The 25,479-nt window shown below is 38.6% G+C and overlaps 1 protein-coding gene across 1 annotated transcript in view; it reads right to left on the bottom strand.

The window, feature by feature from the left end:
• hiw (MYC binding protein highwire) overlaps positions 1-25,479 on the bottom strand; it is a 152,940-nt gene that overhangs the window by 18,214 nt on the left and 109,247 nt on the right. The window contains 18 exon segments of the mRNA XM_045726441.2: positions 417-531; positions 3,259-3,483; positions 4,810-4,960; positions 5,590-5,609; positions 5,611-5,751; positions 6,438-6,515; positions 6,517-6,603; positions 7,333-7,562; positions 9,153-9,356; positions 12,204-12,378; positions 12,760-14,133; positions 15,866-16,113; positions 17,615-17,868; positions 19,016-19,248; positions 20,295-20,503; positions 21,668-21,787; positions 22,597-22,743; positions 24,648-24,879. Of these exon segments, the coding sequence (XP_045582397.2) occupies positions 417-531; positions 3,259-3,483; positions 4,810-4,960; positions 5,590-5,609; positions 5,611-5,751; positions 6,438-6,515; positions 6,517-6,603; positions 7,333-7,562; positions 9,153-9,356; positions 12,204-12,378; positions 12,760-14,133; positions 15,866-16,113; positions 17,615-17,868; positions 19,016-19,248; positions 20,295-20,503; positions 21,668-21,787; positions 22,597-22,743; positions 24,648-24,879 (4,243 nt within the window).

Raw genomic sequence — 25,479 nt, 5'->3', positions numbered from 1 at the left:
AGCCTCATACATATATACTGTGGAAAATAACTTAAGTTTAGGGTTGGTCACCGAGACATTATAAGTGAATACTTAAACCCTTCTGAGGCAAGATTAATGCCACTCATGCACACTTAACCATCTGCACTGCGCACCTGGTTTCAGCTAAAACATTTTAGTGTAATTGTCAAGGGCATATTTTTGTTGTTTTCATAAATGTTCAGGTAAAGTTAACTTCCATTTCAAAGCACAAATTAGTAATGAAAACATTAAAACATTAAATATAGCCAAATTAAAAAAAATACCACAACTCTCAGAGCGCCTAAAGGCGCTTTGCGCAGGTGCAGTGGTTAATGTAATTTTACTGTATGTAAATTGTATTTTGAATGTTGGCTGGTGTCTGCATGTGTAGGTAATAAATTATGATGGATTCTCACAGGGTAGAACAGCATGAAGCCAGCCAGTAAATCTGCTTTCCACATCTACTTTTCTTGCTACAATCATATCATCAATGGCTCCACCACACTTAAATACCACACTGGATACTTTGTTCTGAAAAGTGTCAGAAAATGTTTATTCAGTATAAAAATGAAGATGGGACTTTCAACAAATACATATGTAATTTTCACAACAAAATCCATATACTGTATTATATTAATAAAATTGCTACTTTTACATTCAAACAAAATTTACAAACAAAATAATCTGAAGATATAAAAAGATTGCATACCAATGATCACTAAAGGTGTATTATTTTAACACCTTACAAGTGTATAAACATATGACACCTTATAATGATATGCCTTGCAGTCCCCGTGGTGTAGTGGTAAGATGCTCGCCTGGCGTTTCGCGAGCTCTTTGTCCTGGGTTTGCATCCTGGCCGGGAAGGAGTTACTGGGCACAAATCCTTAACTGTTGCCTCTGTTTAACCCAACAGTAAAATGGGTATCTGGTTGTTAAACAATTTGGTGGGTCGTATCCCGGGGAAGGTAGGATTAAGGACTTGTTCGAAACACAACACGTGCTAGTAGCTATACAAGAATGTAAGTATATATAAATAAATAACAAATAAAATAAATAAATAAAATGATCAGCAAAAGTGTGTTGACACTGAGATGTTATTTTAATACCTTACAAGTCAGGTCCATGAATAATGGAGACATTAATGAGAACATAAGAAATCCATGACCATATCAAGAGACCAGGAGGGGTCTAATGGAACATGGGAGAGATGACTGTGGAAAATGCTTGATCCAACAAAATAAATGGAGAAGAGGAAAAATTGTGGCTAAAGCCTAGAAGAGACAACAATGTTGTTGGACAAAAATTGATGTCCAGAAAACAATCACATTAGGAACTCCATCATGAGAGGCATAGACAAACATGAAAGGTGGAGGACCAAAAACCAGAAAATGCGGAGAAACTCCATGATGAGCATTGTGGTAAAATGTCATACATTCGTAGCCCCTGTATCAGGGGGCGGAGCTAGAGGCCGGATCCCGCTCTCCCCGTTCAACACCAACCACCCCCAATTGTGGAAGCTGGGGTAGATCCCCGACCCGTTTCATCTAGGTTCAACTTCTCCTGAACTGCTTCTTTACGAAGTTTCTAGCTTTTTAACATCAAATAGAGAACCAATCTCTGAAGTACCGCTCCCTCGAGAATGCAGTATGCAGGAACCACCCGGAACACTTGATCCTCCAACTGTGCTGGAGTCCTTGCGATGATCTGGAAGGACGTGCTGAACCCCTACACATCTTCGGGACTATAGTACTTAAATGCTAAATGGTGGTGAATGTGGTAAAATGTCATACATTCGTAGCCCCTGTACCAAGTGGTGGAGCTAATGTCATACCGGCTGGACGCTTGCTCACCTACTGGTGTTCTGACCGTCAGATCAGCCAGGTCGAGCTTGCATTTAGGTTGGTAAAATGTAATTTCTAGTAAAATTTCACTTCTTTCTTTGTTTAATTTCATTGCTTATTGTTAATGACTTGTTATTTTCGTTGTTAAACTACCTATTGTTAAACATATTGCTTAGTGTTATAAGCAATAATTGCTTCTTGTTAAACTACTTGTTATACTGGCTTGAAACTGTATGGATTGTCTTATTGCAGGCTACTACACTGCAATTATATGATCAATAAAGTCACTAGTCTGGTGATGCCTTTGTTTTATCACAAGCACACACTTTAATAGCAGATATTTAGCCAGCGTTTGATGGCTGCAGACTAATAGTCATAGATTTAAGCTAACACAGCTGCCAGAGAAACACAAGGAAATTTACTTTCTCAAACAATGTGGAAGACGATTCAAACAAGTGAGAAAATGGTGGAGGCCAAGACTGCGAGTAGTTTTAAAGTGTCATATGACAAAGAGTACTGGGAAGATGGGACAACACGAGTACAGCTCTCATTCTGTAAATACATTTAGGTTATTAGTGTCTCCTAGTCAGTTTGTCAATCAGGGGTTTTGTGTATTTTTCCTATGTAATTTGTTCATTTTGATATTAAAGTAAATGGTCATAATTTTTTGCTTGAGTATTCCTTCACCCCTGTGCAATTTTCACACTGCAAAAGCCTATGTTGCATTTTTTTTATTTAATGAGAAGTGTGTGCCACATTCCATCTGCCCAGTATAACTGCACTACTGAGTCACGTCACATGACTCAGTCATGTCATAATATCATGTAAGTGGCTGCATTCATTTGTAATCAAAAGGATGAGGAACGTAGCATGGTTAATTTCTGAATTAGCACAGAAACAGATGTCAAGATCACATCTAGGACCTTAAGATACAACAAAGGACTTTTTTTGAACAACAATAGAGGACAGGAAATCCACCAGTGCATTCTATAAACAAGGATTCTGCCAGCATCTCTCCTATCTGTGTAACATCTAATTATAAGGGGGATGCTTTAAATGTTAAATTTGTTGTGACAATCCATGATTTAGACATACAAAATGTATTTGCACCAGAACCTTTCACTAGAATATCTAGAAGTTTCCACATTAATAAAGCAATTCCCAGGTCACATCTAATGCCTAATGCTACAAAACTGATGTGGATGTGTACAATTTCTAAAGCATTTTCTTACAATAGGTGGGAGAGAAAATATGCTCCGAATTAATGATATACTGTACCATATTAGTAAGCAATAAGGTGTTCTGACTCTGTTGGATATGATGGAGCTCACTGTACAGTCTGAATTCATCCTTATGATTAAGTTGTGTTGTGAGGTACAAAGGTAAGTTAATCAAAATTGCCTGAAAAACTTACCCCAAGGTCTCTGCAATTATCAATATGAACATAAATGGTTTGTGGCCGAACAGATATAGGACATGTAATAGTTAGGGCCTTTGTCTTGTTACGGTCTTCGTCGCCCGATTCCCAGAAGGTTTCGGTGGATGAATCGGTCAGAGATGGAACCATTGCTTGCCTGCTTGAGGCACGGATCTCACACTCACTCATTAAGTCATGCAGGCTTTCCACCATACTTGTTACCTAATAAATAAAAATATATACTGGTATTTATATAAATATTGTATACAGAATACAAATCCACATACGACTACACAAATTGGTAAAATTGACATCTTTTATTGTAAAAGTGATAGGCATTTTTTATGTAGTAGGCTTTGCAGATGAGATAGGCATTGTAGATGAGGCAGGCACTGCAAATGAAGCAGGCATTGCAGATGAGGTAGGAATTGCAGATGAGATAGGCATTTTTTAGGAGGTAGGCTTTGGAGATGAGGTAGGCATTGCAGAGATGATAGGCATTAAAAAAATTACCTCATTCTTAGTTATGCCATTACAGCCGAATGCCAAATAGGAAAGAGAGGAATAATTCCATCGCCTGGCTAAATATTTATGATAGTTTTCTGACATTGCCAATGAGGATAGGTTATGGAAAATGGCTAAAGCTTGAACAAAAATGAACACTATCCTCCACGATGAGATGGGATCTTGGGAATTATGATAACCAATTATGATAACCACCAGGAACTGCAGTGTTAAATTACTGAAAGGGTAGAGATGTATGTCTCCCTGAGATGTATGGACATATTCTTCACAAGGGTACAATTCTGTATAAAGATGAACCAGGTATATAATGCTCTTTGTCCAAAAATCATAATATGCATTTTAATTCTCTTGTAAAATGCAAAAGACAAGATATCACATGAGTTAAATATATTTCTGACAATACCCAGCATAAGACAAACTGTAATTATATTTAAATTACTGTGCCAAAAACTTTAACAATATTTTATTGATAATTATGTTAGCATTTTATTTAGGAAATATGAATATTTTGTGAATGTTGACCAGACCACACACTAGAAGGTGAAGGGACGACCACGTTTCCGTCCGTCCTGGACCATTCTCAAGTCACAATATTTTGTGAAGATTACCTTATTAGATCTAAAGAAAGAAAAGTATACACTTACAGAAAGAGTCTTGGAGGTAGTTACAGCAGAAAACAAGTAATCAGAAAGGGATAAAGATAACATTTTGAAATATTTTTTTACTTTACATAAAACTGCTGTATGGTATATAATTATAAGAACAACTAAATAAAAATACTAAAATACTGTATGTAATGTGCACCTTACATAATATTATGTGTAACATATGATATACTGCTATTGTTATACAGTATTGTGATTAACAATTCTTTATCATGTTTCAAAACCTGATCAACTCAGTAACTGAAAAGAGAAATATGCCCAAGAAATAAATATAAATATTTTGTTTAATTTAGAACATGTACAATACTGGCTAAAAGATACGGAGCGAGATAGGCATAGACAACATGTTTCAACTCACCGGTCCATGACTCTCATACATAGAGGTGACACCTTCCTCTCCAGCTCCTAACACCTCTTCAGATCGTGAAAGGATCTTGGAAATGTTGGAAAAGACATGACTTTGGTGGAGAAAATCATGATCTGTTGGAGTAAATCGAAGCCCCCAGCATCTGAAGGATAAAAATAAAAAACTTAAATTGCTGTATATATTAGTATTTCAGACTGCAAAACAACTGAATTAACAAGGAACAGCTTACAGCTTGATACAAAAAATAGTAAGGCTTTGAGTGTAGATGCAAAACCCCTTCCTGAGTAGTCAATTAGTTGCTTCAGAAGAGCCAAGGCCAAGTTGACAATTACCCCCTGACACTGGATCACTAAGGCTGCTGATCAAGTGGTGGTGAACAAGTTTATCTAGGTATGACTCACTGCAGTAATGATAGTTTGCATTACAGTAATATCGTCATGGTTACAAATGTTTCCAGGAAGTTGCTTGTTTTAGATCACTTGTTTGCTTTCTGGTGGGATTTTCTTGACACTCTTTCACCTCTCTGAGGGAGGGCCAGATTCTAGTTCTGGTCTCCTGTAGGCTTCTGTCAGATATAAGAGTCCTCAGGTGTTCCCCAAGGTTTGGGTGCTTCCAGGTTATATCATCAGGAAGCTACTGAGAACTCTACCACCAGGAAGTAATAAGGTAACTTCCTATGGAAGCTGTCTTAGATTTTCTTAGGTGATTCACATCCACATATAAAAATATGCTTAAAAAGATTTATCTAATGACATTATAAGGTCAAAATACCTGACAGCCATCATTTGTAAGTGGTGAACCAGGAGGAAGGAGCATCATAAGATCAGCAACTGTTTGCAGCAACTGGTGAAATGTTCGAGGCAACGGGTGGACTGCATCACCCGCAAGAGTTACGTCGCTTAAAGGATGTTCCAGCACCACCATATCACCATCCTGTCATAAATATTATATTATTATCAACTGAATAAAAGGTGGAGACAGATACTGCAAGTTTGATAAGGGTTTTGGTTTAAAGGCTAAGTGCTGGGATATTTTTTAATTAATTAATGCAAAGGTAGAGACATACTGCATTACACAAATAAAATTTTTGGGTCTCCACTACCAGTCAAATCAGGGATGAGTATTTTGTAATTCTATTGATGGCTTGCTTAGATCTGACACTCTTATGACATTTGACAGAATAAAACTGAATAATGACATATAGCAGAATAATGAATACTGATAGTATATGATAGCACAGATCCATGTATCAAGAGTGCACTGCAAATAATTATGAGAACTAGGATGACAGAAAAAAGAGAAAGCTATGTGACAGTATGGAAAGAAATGTCTAATAAACAAATCAGGATCTGCCATGAAATGAGTCACAGGCAAATTACCAATGGCAGATTATTTCCATGTAACATATCTTCTCATCTCCCACTAGTTCATAAATGAAAAAACTCCTCTAGAATATCATTGTCTACCACCTTGTACATAAATATGAATAACTAATAATCTAACATTCCCAAGCTGTATTACAACTTACAATTATCAAATAGACCAACAACTTAGTCTTGAAAATAAATAAAAATACATCATTAATGCACAAATTATGTAGAGAGCAAAATTGTTCTCACCAGATCATGAGACTTGTCTCTAAGATGGGGATGATCTTGTGGATTATGGTCATCAGAAGGGGGTGGCATGGCAGGGAACGGAAGGGGTCAGAGCAGCAACAAAGCACCACAACAAGTCGTGTAGACACGTTGGTTGAGTTACACTTCGCAGTAACCAGTTTAGTGCCTAAAGAGTCATATATAGCAAGAATTATTATTATTATTATTATTATTATTATTATTGTTATTGTTATTATTATTTATTACACAGATAGTAATCACACTAACATGACTGCATCTGTAGGAGCCGTGATGAGGGTTCGAACATCATATGTTGATTTAAACAGTTATTGTCTGGGTTTTACATGAATGATACTAATATGGATATAATAAATAGCTTTATACGGATGGAGTTTACCTTGAAACATGAATATATCCTGCTATCATTTCATGATCGTTTACCATGCAATGTAGTTATTACTGCAGAGGTTTTATGCCAATGTGATAGGCGTCATGGCATAATATTCCATTATAATTACATGATATGTATACCAATTGCGTTCATATAGTTTTCACAACTCTACAAGGTAGTAATGAAGTATTACAAATCCCTTGTGTACCCTTGCCAAAACTGCTGTGTTTTGGCGAAGGTACATGGAAACCTTCCCTACACATTTCAGGGAAAAGAAACAAGTTCAGTGCAGATACAAAAATGATCACAGAAAGTAAACTCTTATACCAGAAAAACCTGGGGCCCTCAGTACTAACACCTCTGCAAAAGACAAAACAGGGCTGATGTCACCATGACATTTAAAATACAAACAAATTAGAAGATGAGAATCAATTCCACTATTTTAAAAGATCAAACATGGCGTACAATGCAGTAGAGACAACAGGAGATGCTTTTCTACAGTACCTGCATTGCATATACTCTTGCAGCTGCTTTACGAGTTGCGTGACGCATTGCAAATGCAAGGGTTTCCAGGTCATGATTCTGGAATATGAATGCCATGATGGGTCTGATAATGACCTGACGTGCTCGTCCACCTGGGTCCCCAGTTGGCCCACCTCCTCGTTCAATGCAAGTAGCTAAGCGTTCCAGCGCTGCTGACGGGTGCACTAGCAGGGAACTACCACCACTATCAACTGCAAAAGAAAATTGTGAATGCTAATACAATGAGAGAAGAAAGATTTTTTATTTTATTATATTGTAAATACATTTCTCTGGAGATGTAACAAGGTAATTAGAGATGTAACACTATGTTCTGTTAGCATTTAGGTTAGCCTTTCTATCTCAACTTGATTCTCCCAACAGTCAAACTAGAAAGAACAGAACTAAGTCACTTCGTTACAGAATGGAACATCTTTGTTTATTATTCTTTGTTCAAAAGTTAAGCATTGCAAGCCACACTCAACCGACATTGGATAAACAGAGCAAAGACTCGTCAATCCATGGAAGGTAGTGTTTCCTGGAGGAGAGGATGGGTCATGACAGAGAATAATGGAGTACAATACATAATTGTCTTCCAACTGATACTTTGTTTCTAATTATCAACTACTGCTTGGCACAAAATTACTGGATTGATTGAAGCACTTATCAGTACTAAATACTACTGCCAAGGCTAATAGCAGCCTCTCATGAGACATGTCTAAACTCTCAAACCAATAGAAGGTAAAGGTGTCATGTATAGAGTGCATCTCCGCCTTAAAACAAACTACTACTGTATTCTTTTGTGAAATAATATGTCTTACAAAACTGTGCTTTATTACTTTTTAACTACAGTAGCAGTTCAAAATTCTTGCTGCCTTCATGTAATCTCCACTGATGATGACAATTAACTGAGTTATTTTGTATTCCTTGAAATGAAGGTTATATTACTTGTTATGTCTTTCAGGTCATTTGAGTATTATACATGATAGCTTTTCAAACAAAAAGGGTAAATGAAATACATGTCACATTTAATTTCTTGCAGAATAAAACTCTTGTTATATCATATATTGTAATAAAATGTAAGACATCTAAGCTCAGCCATTTATGATAACAGGAAAATCTTCAACTAATGCTTCTCTGCAGTTAAGAAAAAGTGAGTTTTCAAAATTGAAGGAAACAACTCTCATTGACCGACTAAATGATTTGATTTTTGTAAAGCATGTGATCAACAGGACAGTTGTGTGAGAAGCCTTCAGTAGAAACAATTAAAAACAACCTCATTTGTAAAACAAACTCTCACAAGATATGTTGTAACACTCAAGAGAATACTATCCTTAAGTATTCCAATATTCTCTCATCTGTCCATTATAATCCTTTACACAATATCTAAAAATTATTACTCTAATGTGAACAGAGTATATCTTGTTTCTTTCCTAAATTTATTAATCATTTGCAATACCTTCTTTTAACACTTAACGTTCCACTTTGTTCAAAACAATACAAAACGTTTGACCACAGTTCTGAATTCTAAACAAACATGTGAACCTTTTACTTTTCACTATATTGTAATTTGTGGCAACATGGTCCCAAAATTAAATACCCTCATTATATTTACTACATACACATTAATATGAATGATTTATGCACAGCAACTTAAATATATAATTTAACTCTAGGAGTACTTTCTAATAATGATGCCACAGGCTATACTTAGAGTGGAACAAATTTCCAGCTAATGTTTGGACTAAATATCGAACCATTTTCATACTTGACTAGTTGTTTTATAAAGTACAGTAGTGTGTTACCTGCATTTTCACCACTGCTGTTGTTGCGTTTTCTAAGAACAACAGTAGCTTTATGATCATGTTCAAGCTGAGAGGCTGAAGCAGATGCTGCTGCAGAGCTCCAGTCTTGTCCTGAGGTTCCCACCGTGACTGATATGGATCGATGGAATGGACGGCCCCGAGGCATCTCTGTATCAGATGCAGGAGATTCTTGGTGGGAAGCCCCTTAAAAAGTAAGTCATATTGCATTTCTTATATTCATCATCTTCATCACTGCCTTGTTTCCCACTTTCATGAGGTGGGGAGGCAACAGTCCAGAAAAAATAAGAGAACAAAAAGAAAAGAAAGTGCTGAATGTAATGAAAGTTAAACACCCTTTTCTAGTGGGCCCCAGTAGCTCCCTGAGCTAGCTCTAGTACCACCATGCTTTAGCTAAAAATACCAGGCCTCTGAGATCCATTCTTGCTAACCAGGAACTAAAGCTCCCTAAATCTGCAAAAACCTCTTCCTCTGGGACTAGGAGAGGAGAGAAACTAAGATGACTCCTGAAGAGAAATGAAGATGGAAAACTAGAAGGCATGACAAGCTGCATGGAAGTCCGTAACTGTTTTCTGCAGTAGGTGGAGCAAACAACTCAAGAACCAATTCCATGGCCCCGAGAACATACAAGGCAGAGAATGAGGGAAACTTAGAATGGAGACCACCGAGAACCATAAAAATCTGTTTGTAGAAGACCGGAAACAATGCACCAAAATGGTAAACCTCTGCTAAGTGGTTTCAAACCATGTAGTCAACTACCACCAATACTGAAGGTGACTGGGGTACCAGATGAGGCAGGAAGGAAATTACACAGCATTACTGATTGCTGGGAACACAGTATCATCAGAGAAAGATATGAAAAATCTGAGCAGATGCCTTAAAACAAAAGTAAGCAGATGACAGGATAGCTGCCCCGTGCCACAAAAAAAAATTAAAGGGTAATTTGCCAACCAGAATAAAGCCAAGACCTCGTAGTGTATCACAGCCTGAAAGTGAACCTGTTTACAAAGGAGAACGGATCCAACAAACAGATCCAGGTTCTAGCAAGTACCACTTTAAATTCCCCCTTTGAGCCACACCACTGAAGGAACATGAGACAATGGAGACCTGCTCAGGGATGGGGAAATGAAAAGGGAAGTGGAGATAAATCCAGACCAATCAGTCTTGTAGCTTGCCTCACAACCGAGAACCCCAGGTTCAATACTCATGCAAGACAACGATGGTTAGGTATGTTATCTTTCAATTGATACCAATGTTCACCTATCATAAATAGACACTGGGAGTTAAGCAACTGTTGTGGGTTGCATCCTGGAAAAAGTCAGTAGTAAATGGCCTAAAAGGGACCTCGATAAGCCTAACAGGCTTCCTGTCCCCACTTATGGAAAACCATAAAGCAAAACAATAATGCAGGCCAGAAATGCACCAGTGGGGAGCAGAGGTGAGCTCAAGGGGCAGGGAATAATAGTGAGTGAACTGAAACTATCGGAATAGGAGGAAGTGGCAGAGGATACTGGCTCATATCTAGACCAAGTGTTAACTACAAAACACTTGTAAACTTATTGAAAACAGGGGAAATGGTATCTGTGCAACTCACAATAGACAAGGGCTACAAAAGCCTACATCATTAAGCCCAGTCCTGCAAAGTGGCTGCAGCCTGGTAGCCAGATGCCCAAAGAGGCAGCACAACCAAAAATCAGGTGATGAGCTTATGGCACCAGATGGAAGTGAGAATCTTTTCCCAAATTCTGGGTTGAGTGCTGATCCCCAGGCTCCTCTCTCCTTGCAGTGAGAGCCAGATTCTGGTCCTAGCTTTTGGCAGGCAAGGATTAGGCTCAAAGGTTTGGTGTGTTTAGCCAAGGCTTAGTGGTGCCAGAGCTAAGCTCGGGAAACTACTAGAAAAATCAAGCATTGAATGTAATATGGAAGTCCATATTACAGTCCATATTAGCCTTTTTATGGAAGCCCTCAGTAGCTTGTGGATCAGAGACTGGGTCAATACTGTACCATCTAGTGGTAGTTGCCAATTTCTCTTATTTTAATCTTGTTAAAGTTTGTTTAATATCATATCATATTTTCCTCTAAGAATATAACAGTACTTTATAATAAGTTTTATAATTATTACTAAGGGTCATGTTATCCAAAGTGCACATTTAACTTGTATGTATAGACTCTTTGTTACTACAGTACATGTATTGCTGTTAATATATTTGTTTAATTTTCAACATTGAATCATGTTGCATCATTTAACTATTTTTAATTTTATTTTATTTTTAAATTAAACTATTTTAAACACTTTGGTACATGTACTTGGCTAGACCTGAGGGACCCTTGTGGTTGGGGGATAGGATGTGGACCTCTGCTTTGACCTATGACTCTGATGGCTTGGGGGTTAGAGAAGGGCGAGAGGAAATGGGTAGCACGATACACACCCAATTCAGAAGCAGCCTCAGCTCTCGTCTGACCCACTGTCACCACCAAAACCACCATGACATGTCCCACCACAACACTAATCATACAGTCATCAGGAGAAAACCTTCACACACACTTCGAGTACTGTATCGTAAAGAAGAAGAGACGGCAAACTAGGCAGCTCATGACAGCCAGAACTGACCGGTTATCACTTTGTTGTAAACATTGTTAGATCAATAAAAACACCCTTCTTATTTGAATAACAAAAGGCAGAGTTTATTGATTTTCATTTTTGGTTTGTAATAAGTGTTATTATCATCCAAAAGTTATCAAACAGGCCACCAATCTGACTACTGCTACAATTGCATGCTCAGTCAGTGGCAGTGAGAAGTTGAAACTTTAGTCCACTAGAAGCAGGGTATTACTATAATGTAAATTATAAGGAAAAACTGCATCCAATGGGCCAGCAAATATGGTATAGAGAATGTTCTTTTACAATTTAGTCAACTTTTCAGGTGTGAAGATTTGAACAAGTAGTCTCTTTACTTAAGTTTGTGTGGTATTAAAATAATGACATGAGGCTGAATCAAATAGCTCTCATTAGAAAAGAGTTACCAGTTGTACCTGGGGGTGAGAAGGGCGAGTGCTCTCTATGATTGTTATCGCGCGATTCAGCAGAGCTGCTGCGATAGTCATTGTTATCTGCCGAGTGGAAGGTATGATGCAGCAACAGGTCCTCTCGCAGCTGGTTGAGGTGTTGCTGCTGACAGTTGAGAGTATGCAAACACTGAAATGCTACCTAAGAAAAAAAAAGAAAAAAGAAAACAATTCTCAGCAAGTTAGCAGAGTACATCTAACACTCAAATGACTACAGAAACAGAAACAGAAACAGGAAAAAATTAATTAGGGAAGATTTCATTCTTACAAATACAGAAGACCAAGTTAAATTAATTATATACCTATATTGAGGAGGTACTTTGCAACTGACTATAAATAAATTTATCAATACTTATTTTATGTCCCAATCCCAATATTCACGGCAAAGCTATTTAATTAGAAGCAATCGTTAACTTAAATAAGTTGTTTCAACTGATTATGAATGATAAAGACTGATCTAATAATAAGAAACCACTGGGTAATTATAAGAGGTCCTAGTTTTTTATTACATTAGTAAGCTTACCTTAGGAAAAGGACTGTTGTCAGGGCTCAGTGATACAGATGGCATTGTACATGGTGATCTCCTTACAGCATGGCTGTGACATGGAATTGCCGATGCTGCTGCACTTGCTAAATCTAATAAAAACATTGCATTATTTCTCATAATCACATGGGCATCCAGCTGGGGAAGAGGAGAAAGTAATTTACTATTTGATTTTCTTTTTGTTCGACCATTACTAATTTTGCTACCTGAAAATTGACTATATTGGCCTTTGTGTCTATTACGGCAACTCCAACACATGTGGAAACATCCTCGTACCACCTCCCCACACGGCTGAGAAACACGATCTTTGGTTGGGAAGACTTTCCAACGTGTTCCAACATACCCACAACCTTTGGATGACCCACCACAACCTGGATGTAAAGTCCGGAAGTGCTGTTCAATATTTTCCAGAGAAACATTGCTACCACAGAGTTCACACACACCGTCTTCATCTTCCCCAATACCTGGGTCAATACCAAACATTGGGATACCACTTGAAGATGATTTCTTTTTATGCTTTTTCTTTTCCCTATCACTTTTATCTTTAATCTTATCTGATTTTTTTAAACGGGCAGGAATTGTAGGTGATGGAAGTATTATCTGCTGAGCAACAGCTTTTAGGCAACTAGATGTGAGTTCTTCCCACAATAGAACTACGTGACGAAGAACTGGAGGCAAATCTGGAGGTTCTGGACCAGTACCTCCTTCCATTACTGTTGCTAATTTCTGTCCCTGAGGTCCCTGAACATAACAAACTCCAGTTCTACTAGCTGCCTCATCTTCACTGTTGTCACTAATACGTGGCACTTCGTTGATATTTGCATTTGTTCCAGGCTTAAGAAGATCGTCAGTATTCTGGAGGGTCACATTATTTAAATAGCTGTAAGTGCTTACTTCAACTGAATGTCTTTGTCGAGCTTTTTGCTCCTTTGTTAGTTTTTCTGATTTTGCAGCTGTTGCGGCACGAGGTTTCCAGTGAAAGGTTCCTTGTTTTGACAAATCTGGATGGAATTTCATGTAAGAGGCACAAGCCATGGCATCATGCACAATTCCTTCATGCCAAAGGAATGCAGCAAAAATTGCTCGTAAACATTCTGCCACAGATGGACTCATGGCTTCTTTCACTTTATCACGATTAGGACCGGGTTTTTCTCGTTGAGATGAAGCGGGAGAGACGGCATGATCACGTTTTCCTCTATGTGGCTTTCCAGACCGATCCTTACGTGTCATTTTTGGTGACAGGCGGAGGTTTTCATCTCTAGACCCAGTTGAACCAATGTTAAACTTAATTCCTTCTGGACTGGTTTGTGTTGCTGTTTGAGTTACTGTTTTTGGACTAGTGCTTAATGGTTCCTGTAAAAAATAATGAAAGTAATTAATAAATAATTTAGTTATTAACACATTATAATTAAGTAACTAAAATTCTGTATTTTTTTATACAGTACAACTATTTTCTCTTATAATCAAGTTGAGATATACTGTATAATATAATAATTTTTGTTAAAGGTCTGAATAAAATTACAGATGAAGTTGTTACATAAGAGGTTTGAACAAAATGTGTGATAAAGCAGAGAGCATTTGTTCTGATTTTTGTTGGACAAAATGGTAAAAATTATAAACATCCATGCACCATGGCAGCTACAAATGAATGTAATTTATGAGTGACTGCTTCTAAAAGTACTTAACCTGAGAGAAAGTGTTCAGTGATGACATTTTGGAAGTAGAATGAATACAGAAGGGCTCAACCCCCCCCACTCCACACATACACACACACAGGGGGGGGGGGGGGGAAGGTGGGCAAACTCCCACAGGCCAACACCTACACCCACATACCAATAACCACACCTACATGCCAATACAGTACTCGCATATAAAGACCCACACCCAAACACTGACACCACCATGCCAACTTTCATCTCCCACTCACACAGTCACCCATATGCTGACACTCATTCCCACAATACCCACACATTTATGCTTACACCCACATGCCGACTCCCACACACCAACACAAACACGCCTACACCCTTACCCGCACATCATTGCCCACACTCAAACCTACTCTTGACACCCAACACCCATAGAGTACTAGCACGAGCAAAGAGGCAAAGTTCAACTCCCACAAGCACAAATAGGTGAGTACTAGATAGATGAAAAGAGACAAAGTGAATGAGAGAGTGACATTTTCTGTGTACTTGCTAGTGTCTTCGAATCCATTATGGTTAGGATGCAGTGAGAAATAGTGATGCAAATCAAAGGAAATTTATCCTCACATAACATGTAACTGACTCGCTGCACTAGTTTGCATGGGTGGATATACCCCATAAGAAATATGGGTGCCCAAGCAAAATAATAAACTTTTTTTTGTACATTAGCATAGATATTTATTGCATTACATTATATAAACAATTTGATAAATTAAAAGTATAATTAAAACAAATATTCATATCTTAAGTATTTGTTAAGTGAGGGTTGCCTGTACATAACAGAATAGTGGTTAGTAATTCTGAAAACCTAAGAAACAAATCTACAATTTGATGGGGGAAAATTCAATAATAATATTCTTTTTGTACTCACAAATATCAGAAGTTGTAATAATCTTGCAAAGTTGAAGAACAATGTTAAATCTCTTGAACATCTATTAGTATACAAACACCACTTACGAATTTTCATTAACATGGAAAATTCCCACAACTATTGTAACAATACTTGATGCTCTATCACATTCTCCCTATTCACATTGCCTTTCCAGACATTCTTCTTAGTACACTTTAACGTTTATCCTTTACATATGCTATTTTGTCTTTGATGTTTATGCATTTTAAAAGTATAAATTACAAGGCTAACCAAACACATATCTCTCTTCTTTACAGTAGATACTTCTTTTCAGTAGATACTTCTTTTCAGTAGATACTTCTTTTCAGTAGATACTTCTTTTCAGTAGATACTTCTTTTCAGTAGATACTTCTTTTCAGTAGATACTTCTTTTCAGTAGATACTTATGCATGAACCAAAAGAATATTCCAAATTCTCAACTCATATACGTACTGTATACTAATTAAAATGAATAAATACTGATAATTACCCTTCTTGGAGTGCTTGGTGTTGAAGTAGGCAAAGAGGAAATGCTTGGTGAGTGAGACATATCTTGTGTTAAACTGGAGACAAAAGCACTTGTGTCACTAAGAGAATCATTTGCACTGCGAATAGCTGATGGAGGACTACCGGCTGCCCTATCTCCTCCCACACCAGCACCTGACACTAATGGTGAAACAGCAGTTGCCCGCGGTGAACTGTGCAATGGAGAACTGCTTGCACTTTCTCTTCCACGACCTAAAAAGAAGTTACACTTTATATTAAACATTTTCAAATAAAGCCACTTCAGGTCTTACATAAATACCCTGTTCCTGACACTGTGTAGGTTCATAACACATGAATTTTTGTTCAGGATCTTAAAAGAAAAATTTAACTCATTTAAAGGCAAAGAAATTGATTACTGTACAGAAATAAAGATTTGAGTGGAAACCAATATCTCTTGCCAAGTTATTTAGCCTCCCTAAGCATTTGCAGTTGACCCATCATGTCACTGCTAGTATAATATGCCCTATATGACTCTAAACACTATAAAGACAAGTAACTTTGCAAAGTGGCTTTATTAGAGGGTTAGAAGCTCCACAGAGAACATGCTTCAATCTACCATTGAGAAATCACCCGCTATGACACCAAGGAAAATCATATACTATTAAACAATCTCTCCACGAGTTCCTTGGCAACTCTTAACCACCAAGAACCATTCTGAACTTATGCAACACTCATCTATTCCATCTACCACTAGGTGACACCACTAAAACATTACAGGGTTGAGGAAAGTGAACCCCTTTCCCCCCCCCCCCTATGCCTCTTTAAGCTCATTACACCCAAACCAAGGGCAAACCAGAGTATATAACACAGAGACAATGTTTAGGTAGCTCAACAACCACTAGAGTTCCAAACAGAAAAGTTTGGACTTGCCTAACATCAGCCACAGAAGGGCATGCAAGTCCTTCTCTGTTCTTGCTCTGGGACACATCCTGTGTCCCAGACCAACAACAAATAAGTAAAATGGCTAAGTTAGCACCAGCTGGGATTTCTGCCAGGTGACTAGGGCCGGATTCACGAAGCAGTTATGCAAGCACTTACGAACCTGTACATCTACTCTCAATCTTTGGCGGCTTTGTTTACAATTATTAAACAGTTAATGAGCTCCAAATCACCAAGAGGCTGTTTATAACAATAACAGTTGATTGGGAAATTTTCATGCTTGTAAACTGTTTAATAAATGTAACCAAAGTCGTCAAGATTGAGGAAGATGTACACGTTTGTAAGTACTTGCGTAACTGCTTTATGAATCCAGCTCCTGGAAGACAGTGTGTATGACACCTGAGAGAGCAAGAGATACTTGGCTAGTAAACAAACAGTATGACTTGGAGCCCAAATCGACCAGTTGTCAAGGCCAGAACCTAGACCCTGCAAAGCAGCAGCTCTCACAGCACCTCCCAGGTTTGTCTGAAGAATCTGGGGAACAAATTCAGACCAAAGACTACAGACCGAAAGTGGTAGTCGAGGTGTCCCATTCAAAATGCTAGCTATAATCCTGGAAATACAGGGAAATAAGCCATGACAAGGCAAGGAAAGTCTTTCTTTGGGATGAGGAAAAGGCAGGACACCAATCTTTTTCACCAAATGAATTTTAAAATTACTAGGTAGTTCTAATTTACGAATTCAATGAATAATAATTCAAGTATGTATATGGCTAATTAAGTAAAGTACTATGCTATAATAAAATAAATCACACCTGGAATAGGTACTGGACTGGAAGATCTTGATATCTGACGTGGTGATGTTCCAGATCCTTGAATAACCCCAGCACTTCCGGAGGGCCCAACTCCAGCTGCCCGTGGGCTAGAAGAGCGTGACAATCGCTTTGGTGTTGCAGGTGGAGTGCGAGGTGGAGTTGCTCCATTTCCATTAGCACGAGATTCTCCAATAGCTTTGACCAAATCTTTCACAGAAACACCTTGCAGTTCTGGTGGAACATCACGTGACAAGCTGAAAAGATATATTTTAAATAAAATATCATGGTCTTAAGGTGAAAATGAAGTAGCAGGGAAGGCTCCCAGAGGAGAATGGGGAGAGGTGAGAGGGAGAGTGGAACAGAGGGAAAGCAAGAGCAGGGAGAGTGGAACAGAGGGGAAGCAAGAGTAGGGAGAGTGGAAGGAGAGGGGAGAGGATGGGGAGATAGGGGAAAAGAAATGAGAGGTGGGGAGAGGGTGGAGGAGTGGAAGAGAGGGGAACTGAGGGTGCAGGTGCAGCTGAGTACCCTATCTAGTATTCCATATGATCGAGCCCCAGGGCAGAGACCGAGATTCTCATCACACACTCAGGAGAGATTTTAACTAATTTAGTGTCATTCTTAGCAATCTATTTTAAAGAAAATTAAAAAATTTTTACTACCCATATATAATGAACTGAATATTTCATGAAGACAGTTATTTCCTATTTTTTTTTTGTTTATTTGGGTTCCAAACTTGCACGATAAAATGATAACATTTTGGCATGAGAGATATAATAGTAAACTAAGGATGCCATAAGCATAGTAAAAAAAAATATGGCAAACTCAGTAAAAATAACTCGGAAAACAATTTAACACAGACTAAACCAACTGGAATTAACAAAATGTATACAAGTTCATAGCACTACCAGCAATGCTTTGACCAAAGCAACTAGCCAATAAATATTAGATTAAAAACAATAAACAGAAAAATGGCCAATCACATCAAGAGCTGGTGGCTAGCTGCTCAAAAATCACAACAGGACAACCAATCCAAAATTTCTTTATTACTCAAAGTGGAAAAGTTTAATGTACAGTAGTGCTATTTCTATGTACAGTAACACATACTAGTCAGAGAATGCATTCATTTTTTCCATAGGATTACTACAATAGACTACTTCCTGTTACCTAATCTCCAGAAACAATCTCTTTCTTGTTGACCAGACCACACACTAGAAGATGAAAAAACGTCGACGTATCGGTCCGTCCTGGACCATTATCAAGTCGATTGTGAAGAGATGAAAAAGGCAGGGACATACGTAAGGCAAGAGAGAGGTGAGGAGAAAATCTTAGAGGAAGGTAAAAGCAAGGTGATAGATAGGTGTAATAAAGGGTATGTTTATTACTACCCAATCTCTTTCTTACCACACAGCTAACTGTTGTGACTGCTTTTTCTCCATTTTCTTGTCATATGTCTGAGTCTGCTGCTGGCTGTGTTGCAACTGAGGATGTTGCAGTACCTGTTGTTGTGGCTGCTGTTGCTGCTGCTGCTGTTGAACATGTGCAGGGTGTGGTGCATGAGGAGATGTGTGCTTGTGCTGTTCTTCTTTAAGCCACCGATGCAGAACCGAGAATTTCCCAGGATGTTGAGAAGAATCCTTGTGGTGAAAAAATTAAAACCATAAGCAGAATATTTTTTTCCACATAAACAAGAGAAGAGTTAGAAAATAAGAACAGTATCGTAAAACAATTTGAAAAACAAATTGCATTTGAAAGTAACTCTCTCCAGCATAAAGAACCAGTATTGAACGTAATGAAGTCTCTTTCCACAGAGTTCCTTGGCAGCTCCTCGAGCCACCAACCTGGATATTTGTCAAACCATCAGTATCACACCAAGCTCTATCAATTCACAAGAATCTACTGGAGACCAGTTCCCCCATTTCTAAACATAACCTTTTAAACAGCCGAGAGTTCAGTGAGCGTTCTTTAAATGGTAATAATCAGTTTAATCATATCTTTCAGGATCACAGTAAAGGGAATAATTACCCTTAGATGCCAAAGTTCATGTTGAATAAAGCAGTGACTAGTGAGGATAAACTCAAACTCAAACTCACTAACTCACTAACTAACTCACTAACTAACTCACTAACTAACTCACTCACTCAAACTCACTCACTCAAACTCACTCACTCACTCACTCACTCACTCACTCACTCACTCACTCACTCAAACTCACTCACTCACTCAAACTCACTCACTCACTCAAACTCACTCACTCAATCTCTCTCTCTCTCTCTCTCTCTCTCTGATATGCATTAATTGTTGTTTGATATTATTCTTGGTAACTTAAAACACTTTTTCCATATTTACCTACCTACTTGTTGATGGTTCTGAGGATCAATGTTCCTACAGCCCGGTCTCTGACCAGGCATCCTAATAATAAAAATATATAAATGGCACTTAAGTACAATACAGTAAAGACAAACTTAGTTATAAATAATAATAATATGGATGCAAAGTACACCAGTAAGATCACTAATGTTTAATATTTGTGACCTTGTGACTAAGTGTTAAACATCGCCTGAACCAATACTGGGCTGTGACACAAAGTTTAAGGAACCCTGGTCTAGAGGAACCTCCACAAAGCTTACAGGCTTCCTGTCCCCTAAAATATGAGACAAAAATTCTGTAATTTATACTACACCTGTTGTTGTTGTTGTTGCTGCTGTTGTTGTTGCTGCTGCTGCTGCTGTTGCTGCTGCTGCTTCATTGTAACTCCAGTAGCCTCAGATTCATCAGTTGTGGTGTTTGCATCAACAAACTGAAGGGATGATTTCTGTGGACTACACTCATCTCCGCCACTTGTAGGCCTCTGCACCCCAGCACTGCTACTTCCATCCCCTCGGCCTCGAGCTACAAATAAAGACAAATATTATGAATATTAAACAGTCAAACCTGTGATACAAGCCTAAGGCAGCCTTCCTGCTATGAACCCTCAATACTATCATATTTCCTACTTTCATGGAGTGGTAACCATTGTGTAACCATGGTTACACAATAATAATAGTCAATATTTTTGACTTGTACAGTAAATATATTTCTTAATGATACCTCATCCAATGAGGGGAGTTGAATATCTAAACAGAGCAATGTCTAATAGAAATCTAATTTAATTAAAGCTGACATGGCATCCATGCAATTAATTATCCAGTCAATGTATGGACAGTGACTGACTGAATTCCTACCACTGAAACAACAATGGTCTAAATGATTACAATACTTTCAGATCTGGGATAGTCCTCTTAGTACCTCCCAGAGCTTATGTACTGGCATCCTAGGACAGATACCATTTTGCCAGGTATGTAACATTTTCTCATTGGATTACTGTAGATATGAATCAGGAGCCAGATTCACAAAGCAGTTACGTACACACTTACGAACCTGTACATCTTTTCTCAATCTTTGGCGGCTTTGTTTACAATTATTAAACAGTTAATGAGCTCCGAAGCACCAGGAGGGTGTTTATAACAATAACAACAGTTGATTGGAAAGTTTTCATGCTCGTAAACTGTTTAATAAATGTAACCAAAGCCGTCAAAGATTGAGGAAAGATGTACAGGTTTGTAAGTGTGTATGTAACTGCTTTGTGAATCTGGCCCCAGAATCCTGTCCTCTCACTGAGATAGGGGGAACTAAGGTGTCACAGATACTAACACACTGCCATTATTGTTTCTAGCTCCCCTTATTTGTCTCCAGGTGGCTAGGCTCATGGCAAGTTTTCTAGTCTAGTTCTTTCAGGTTTTTTCTTCCAAGTTTTTCACACTACAGTGCCAGGTGGCATTACACTGCGAGTGTAGTCAGGTGGCACTATAGTGTGAGTGTAGCCAGGTGGCACTATAGTGTGAGTGTAGCCAGGTGGCACTACAGTGTGAGTGAAGCCAGGTGACACTGTAGTATGAGTGAAGCCAAAGAAAAGAATCTTGATTACTACTCTCGAGGAATGCTTCCATGGGCTAGTCAATTCATGACACCATACATTATTGTTTAAACTTCAAGAGATAAGAAGAATTTACGTACTTAATGCACCAAAGACAAAGGGGTCACCACTGACTGCTGGTTGTTGGAATGGTCGAAACACAGGACTAGTCTGAGCATGGGTGAAGTCAAATCCCTGATGGCCAACCATATTATTTGCATCTGAAAAAATATCATATATTAATATATTATATTGTATAAACAAATAAAACAAACAAGCAGGCCTCACTCCAGTTGTGTTCCTGGTTGACCAGTCCAGTAACGAGGAGGCCTGGTCGAGGACCGGGTCGCTTGGATGCTGAGCCCCAAAACCATCTCAAGGTAACCTCAAGGTAAGGTAACCTGGGGTGCTGTGCTTCCCCCCACCCCATCTATGTGATGCTTGTGTGGCACAAGATGAGAAATCAGAATTACTGCAGTGGAGGTCTGTGGGTAGAGTAAAGAATGAAGGTCATGACAAGATGTGGGAAACAAAAGAAAATAATGAAACAGAGTTTATAAATAAAGGTTTGCTCATACTGAATAAATAACAAAAAATGAGGTAGAGAGAGAGTGAGTGTGTGTGTATTTAACCTTTTGGCTGCCCCAAGGCATTTCTTAAATATCACTACGTCTTCTTTGGAAGGTCCCTTTTGCTGTTAATGATCATTAGTCCTCGTCTTACTTTATTTCCTTAGCTTTCCAAGGCACTTTTTTCATTTGCTTTATATTGCTTAGTAATTTTTGCATTATGGCATTTTACTCTCACATATTTTCTAATTGTAATGTCATTTACATGCTCCCTGCTGTTTATCCCTTGAACATGCTTCATAGTTTCTTCCCAATCATCGACACTCTTGGTAACCAGAAAAAAAGATGTAACAAAAGAAGGAAAGAGTATTTAAGGCTTAAGAAGGAACTTTTAGCTACAATATTAATGAAAGTAGTCTTGTGTGTATTGACACTGGAATAGGGTGTAGACAGCAACTTACCAGGCAGGGATGACAAGTAGGGATGACTGTGGCTATGAGAACGTTGAAGGTAAAGTGTATGACCTCGAGACATAGCTAGAGACCATGCCTCCCCATCAGTGAAGCAATATTTACGTGTGCTCTCGGAATCCAAACGAACCCAAGTACCTGAGTGAGAGAGAGAGAATGACAAAAATCTGATATTACTCTGATATTAGTATTGTACATGCTGAGAATAACTCATAATAATGTGGCTAAAATAAATAACCCAACTCAAACATATGAAAGGAATTAAGAGTGACAATGCTTCGGCTCAGGATACACCGAAAGTTGTGACAAGGAAGAGAGCTAAACTAACATAAGAACATTAAAATAAAGAAAATGTAGACGTCCTAATGCAACTAAACAAAATAAGTTTAAAAGGGAAAAGAAATGTGAAAAGAAAAAAGGAAAAATAAGACAGAAAGAATCAAAATAGAAAAAGACAAGAACAGAAGAGATAAAAGGACAGCACAGAGGCAAGTAAATAAGCCAGATCAAGCATGCTAAGATGATCAGAGCATTCAACTACATACTATACAGCATACTATATAGACTCACAGAAACAAAACCAGAAATAAGGTCCAAGTTAGGCATGTTGTGTATGAGCAATCTGTCCCCCTTGAGTTGTCACGTCACAAAAATTATGTACTAAATTGCCAAACCTAACCTAACTGAAAAGAAGGATCACCTTGCACAACTAGGTTTCCAGTCTGAACAATATTTGTAGTAACAGCTGAACCAGAGGGAAGAGATAAATGAATCTCAATTTCAACTAGTTCGGCGGAAACTAGTTGAGATGAGATTCCTACCGTGAGAACCTTGTGATTAGGGAAAGGAGTCACATAAGACAGAAGCTCCCGTTACAAGTCAATGGAAAGAGGTCCACCTCAGGATAACTGAACACCTCACAAAGCCACCAGAACACCTTGTCAATAGTCCCCTCTGTGGAAATGGGATGGAAATGAGACTGTCAATGACAATATAGAACACATCTTGCATGTTAACTGCATGGAAAATCAAACTGTGAGAATCCAGAAGCTGTGCCACTTGCTGAGCACAGCTCCAAAAAGGAAAAGACTGAATTGACCCCCTCCAATTAAAAAAAAAATGAACCACATGAGGGCACTTGGAATGGAGCCAGAGAACAGATTTCAGAGGAAAATGAATGCTTTGCAAGGCCTGCTTAAAACTCACGTACAGTTCTGTGCACCTGCCCAATGACCCTGGGAGGCCTGGTAAATGCTGGCCACAAAACACCAGCCCAGGAACAAGGCGCTTGTATATACCTCAAGTGGGTAAAGGTGCCACATAACCAAATCCTCAAAACCCAGAAGAGGAAACCAGTGAACCAAAAGATGAAGGGGAAATGAAGTTTGTGCTTGAAAGTCCCAGTGGAGGTACAAAGTGTGGAACTGTGAAAACCAGGAAAGTACCTGGAGTCAAACTCTGCTCTTGCATAACAGCTCAACCAACCACCACAGAATCCAGGACCCAATGAACACCAGATGGAGACGACAATTCGGGCAGTGCAAAGCAGCAAAAGTGAGGGAATCCTAAACCAGGCTCAAACAAGTCTGAACCAGGCACAGAACCAACTGGTGATTCCTCCAATCCACTACTAACCCCAACCTGGAAAGCTGGGAAAGAACCAGATCCCTTGCTTGCAGATATGCACACCAGCTGGGAGCCCAATTCTTTTGATTGTAACTTGATTTCCATCAGTAAGTTTACAAAATTTCAAAATTACACTATATGTAAATCTTGCCCCAGGCATATATGTTAAACTATATGCAATTACAGTAGTTGAAGGAAATAGTAATTTTAAAACCACAACAGAAGTCACAGCATCTTCCATAGGAATATCAAACTTATAAATATCAATACATGTACTATGTCAATTAAAATGATGTAAATCAATATGAACAGAAGACAGTTTTGCCCAAATTAATAAATATGAGAGCAAATAAACAACCTAGAAATTCATATCTAATATGTATTTATTAGGTATATACTGTACATAATAAACATACCATCACCATTCTTAGCATCAGAGTCTGCCGAAATAACATTCCCTAGGACAAGCATTCCAACAGGTGGTGCTTTCAGATTAGGCTGACTTCGAATGTTATGCCCTGAAGCTCCACATTTGACAACGGTGTACATCCCTGCACCTCCACTCATACCCTCGGCACCATCAGTGCCTAATGAGGTTTCCCGACGAGGACTTCCATCACGACGTCTAGTTATAGTGTCAGTAATTACCTGGAAACAAACAAGGAAAAAATTACTATGAAGTTACTGTACATTCCCAAGAAATTATTTAAAAAGGAACAGTACTTATTCTTAAAAATAGAGATTACAAGTCTTAAAATTAGCATATTTATCATGTTTATTATTTAAATTTAATAAAGTTCATGCAGGCGATGTGTTTGAGTAGCCAGGGGTTTTTGTTGGTTGTAGGTGCACAGTGTGGATCACACGTCAGTTGTTGGTTGCACACTGTCTATGCCGCCCCTTACTGTGTTTTCTAAAGTCAGGGATAGGTTATCTTGGTTATCTTGAGGTTATCTTGAGATGATTTCGGGGCTTTAGTGTCCCCGCGGCCCGGTCCTCGACCAGGCCTCCACCCCCAGGAAGCCAGCTGACTAACTCCCAGGTACCTATTTACTGCTAGGTAACAGGGGCATTCAGGGTGAAAGAAACTTTTACCCATTTGTTTCTGCCTCGTGCGGGAATCGAACCCGCGGCACAGAATTACGAATCCTGCGCGCTATCCACCAGGCTACGAGGCCCCCATCTGTTCAGTGAGGTATCTGTTCAGTGAGCATTCCCTTGTGCCTGGCATCTGGGCAGGTCCTCCTT

This window comes from Procambarus clarkii, chromosome 71, assembly GCF_040958095.1.
Source record: "Procambarus clarkii isolate CNS0578487 chromosome 71, FALCON_Pclarkii_2.0, whole genome shotgun sequence".
NCBI lineage: Eukaryota > Metazoa > Arthropoda > Malacostraca > Decapoda > Cambaridae > Procambarus > Procambarus clarkii.
This window is presented reverse-complemented; position numbering and strand designations above follow the sequence as displayed.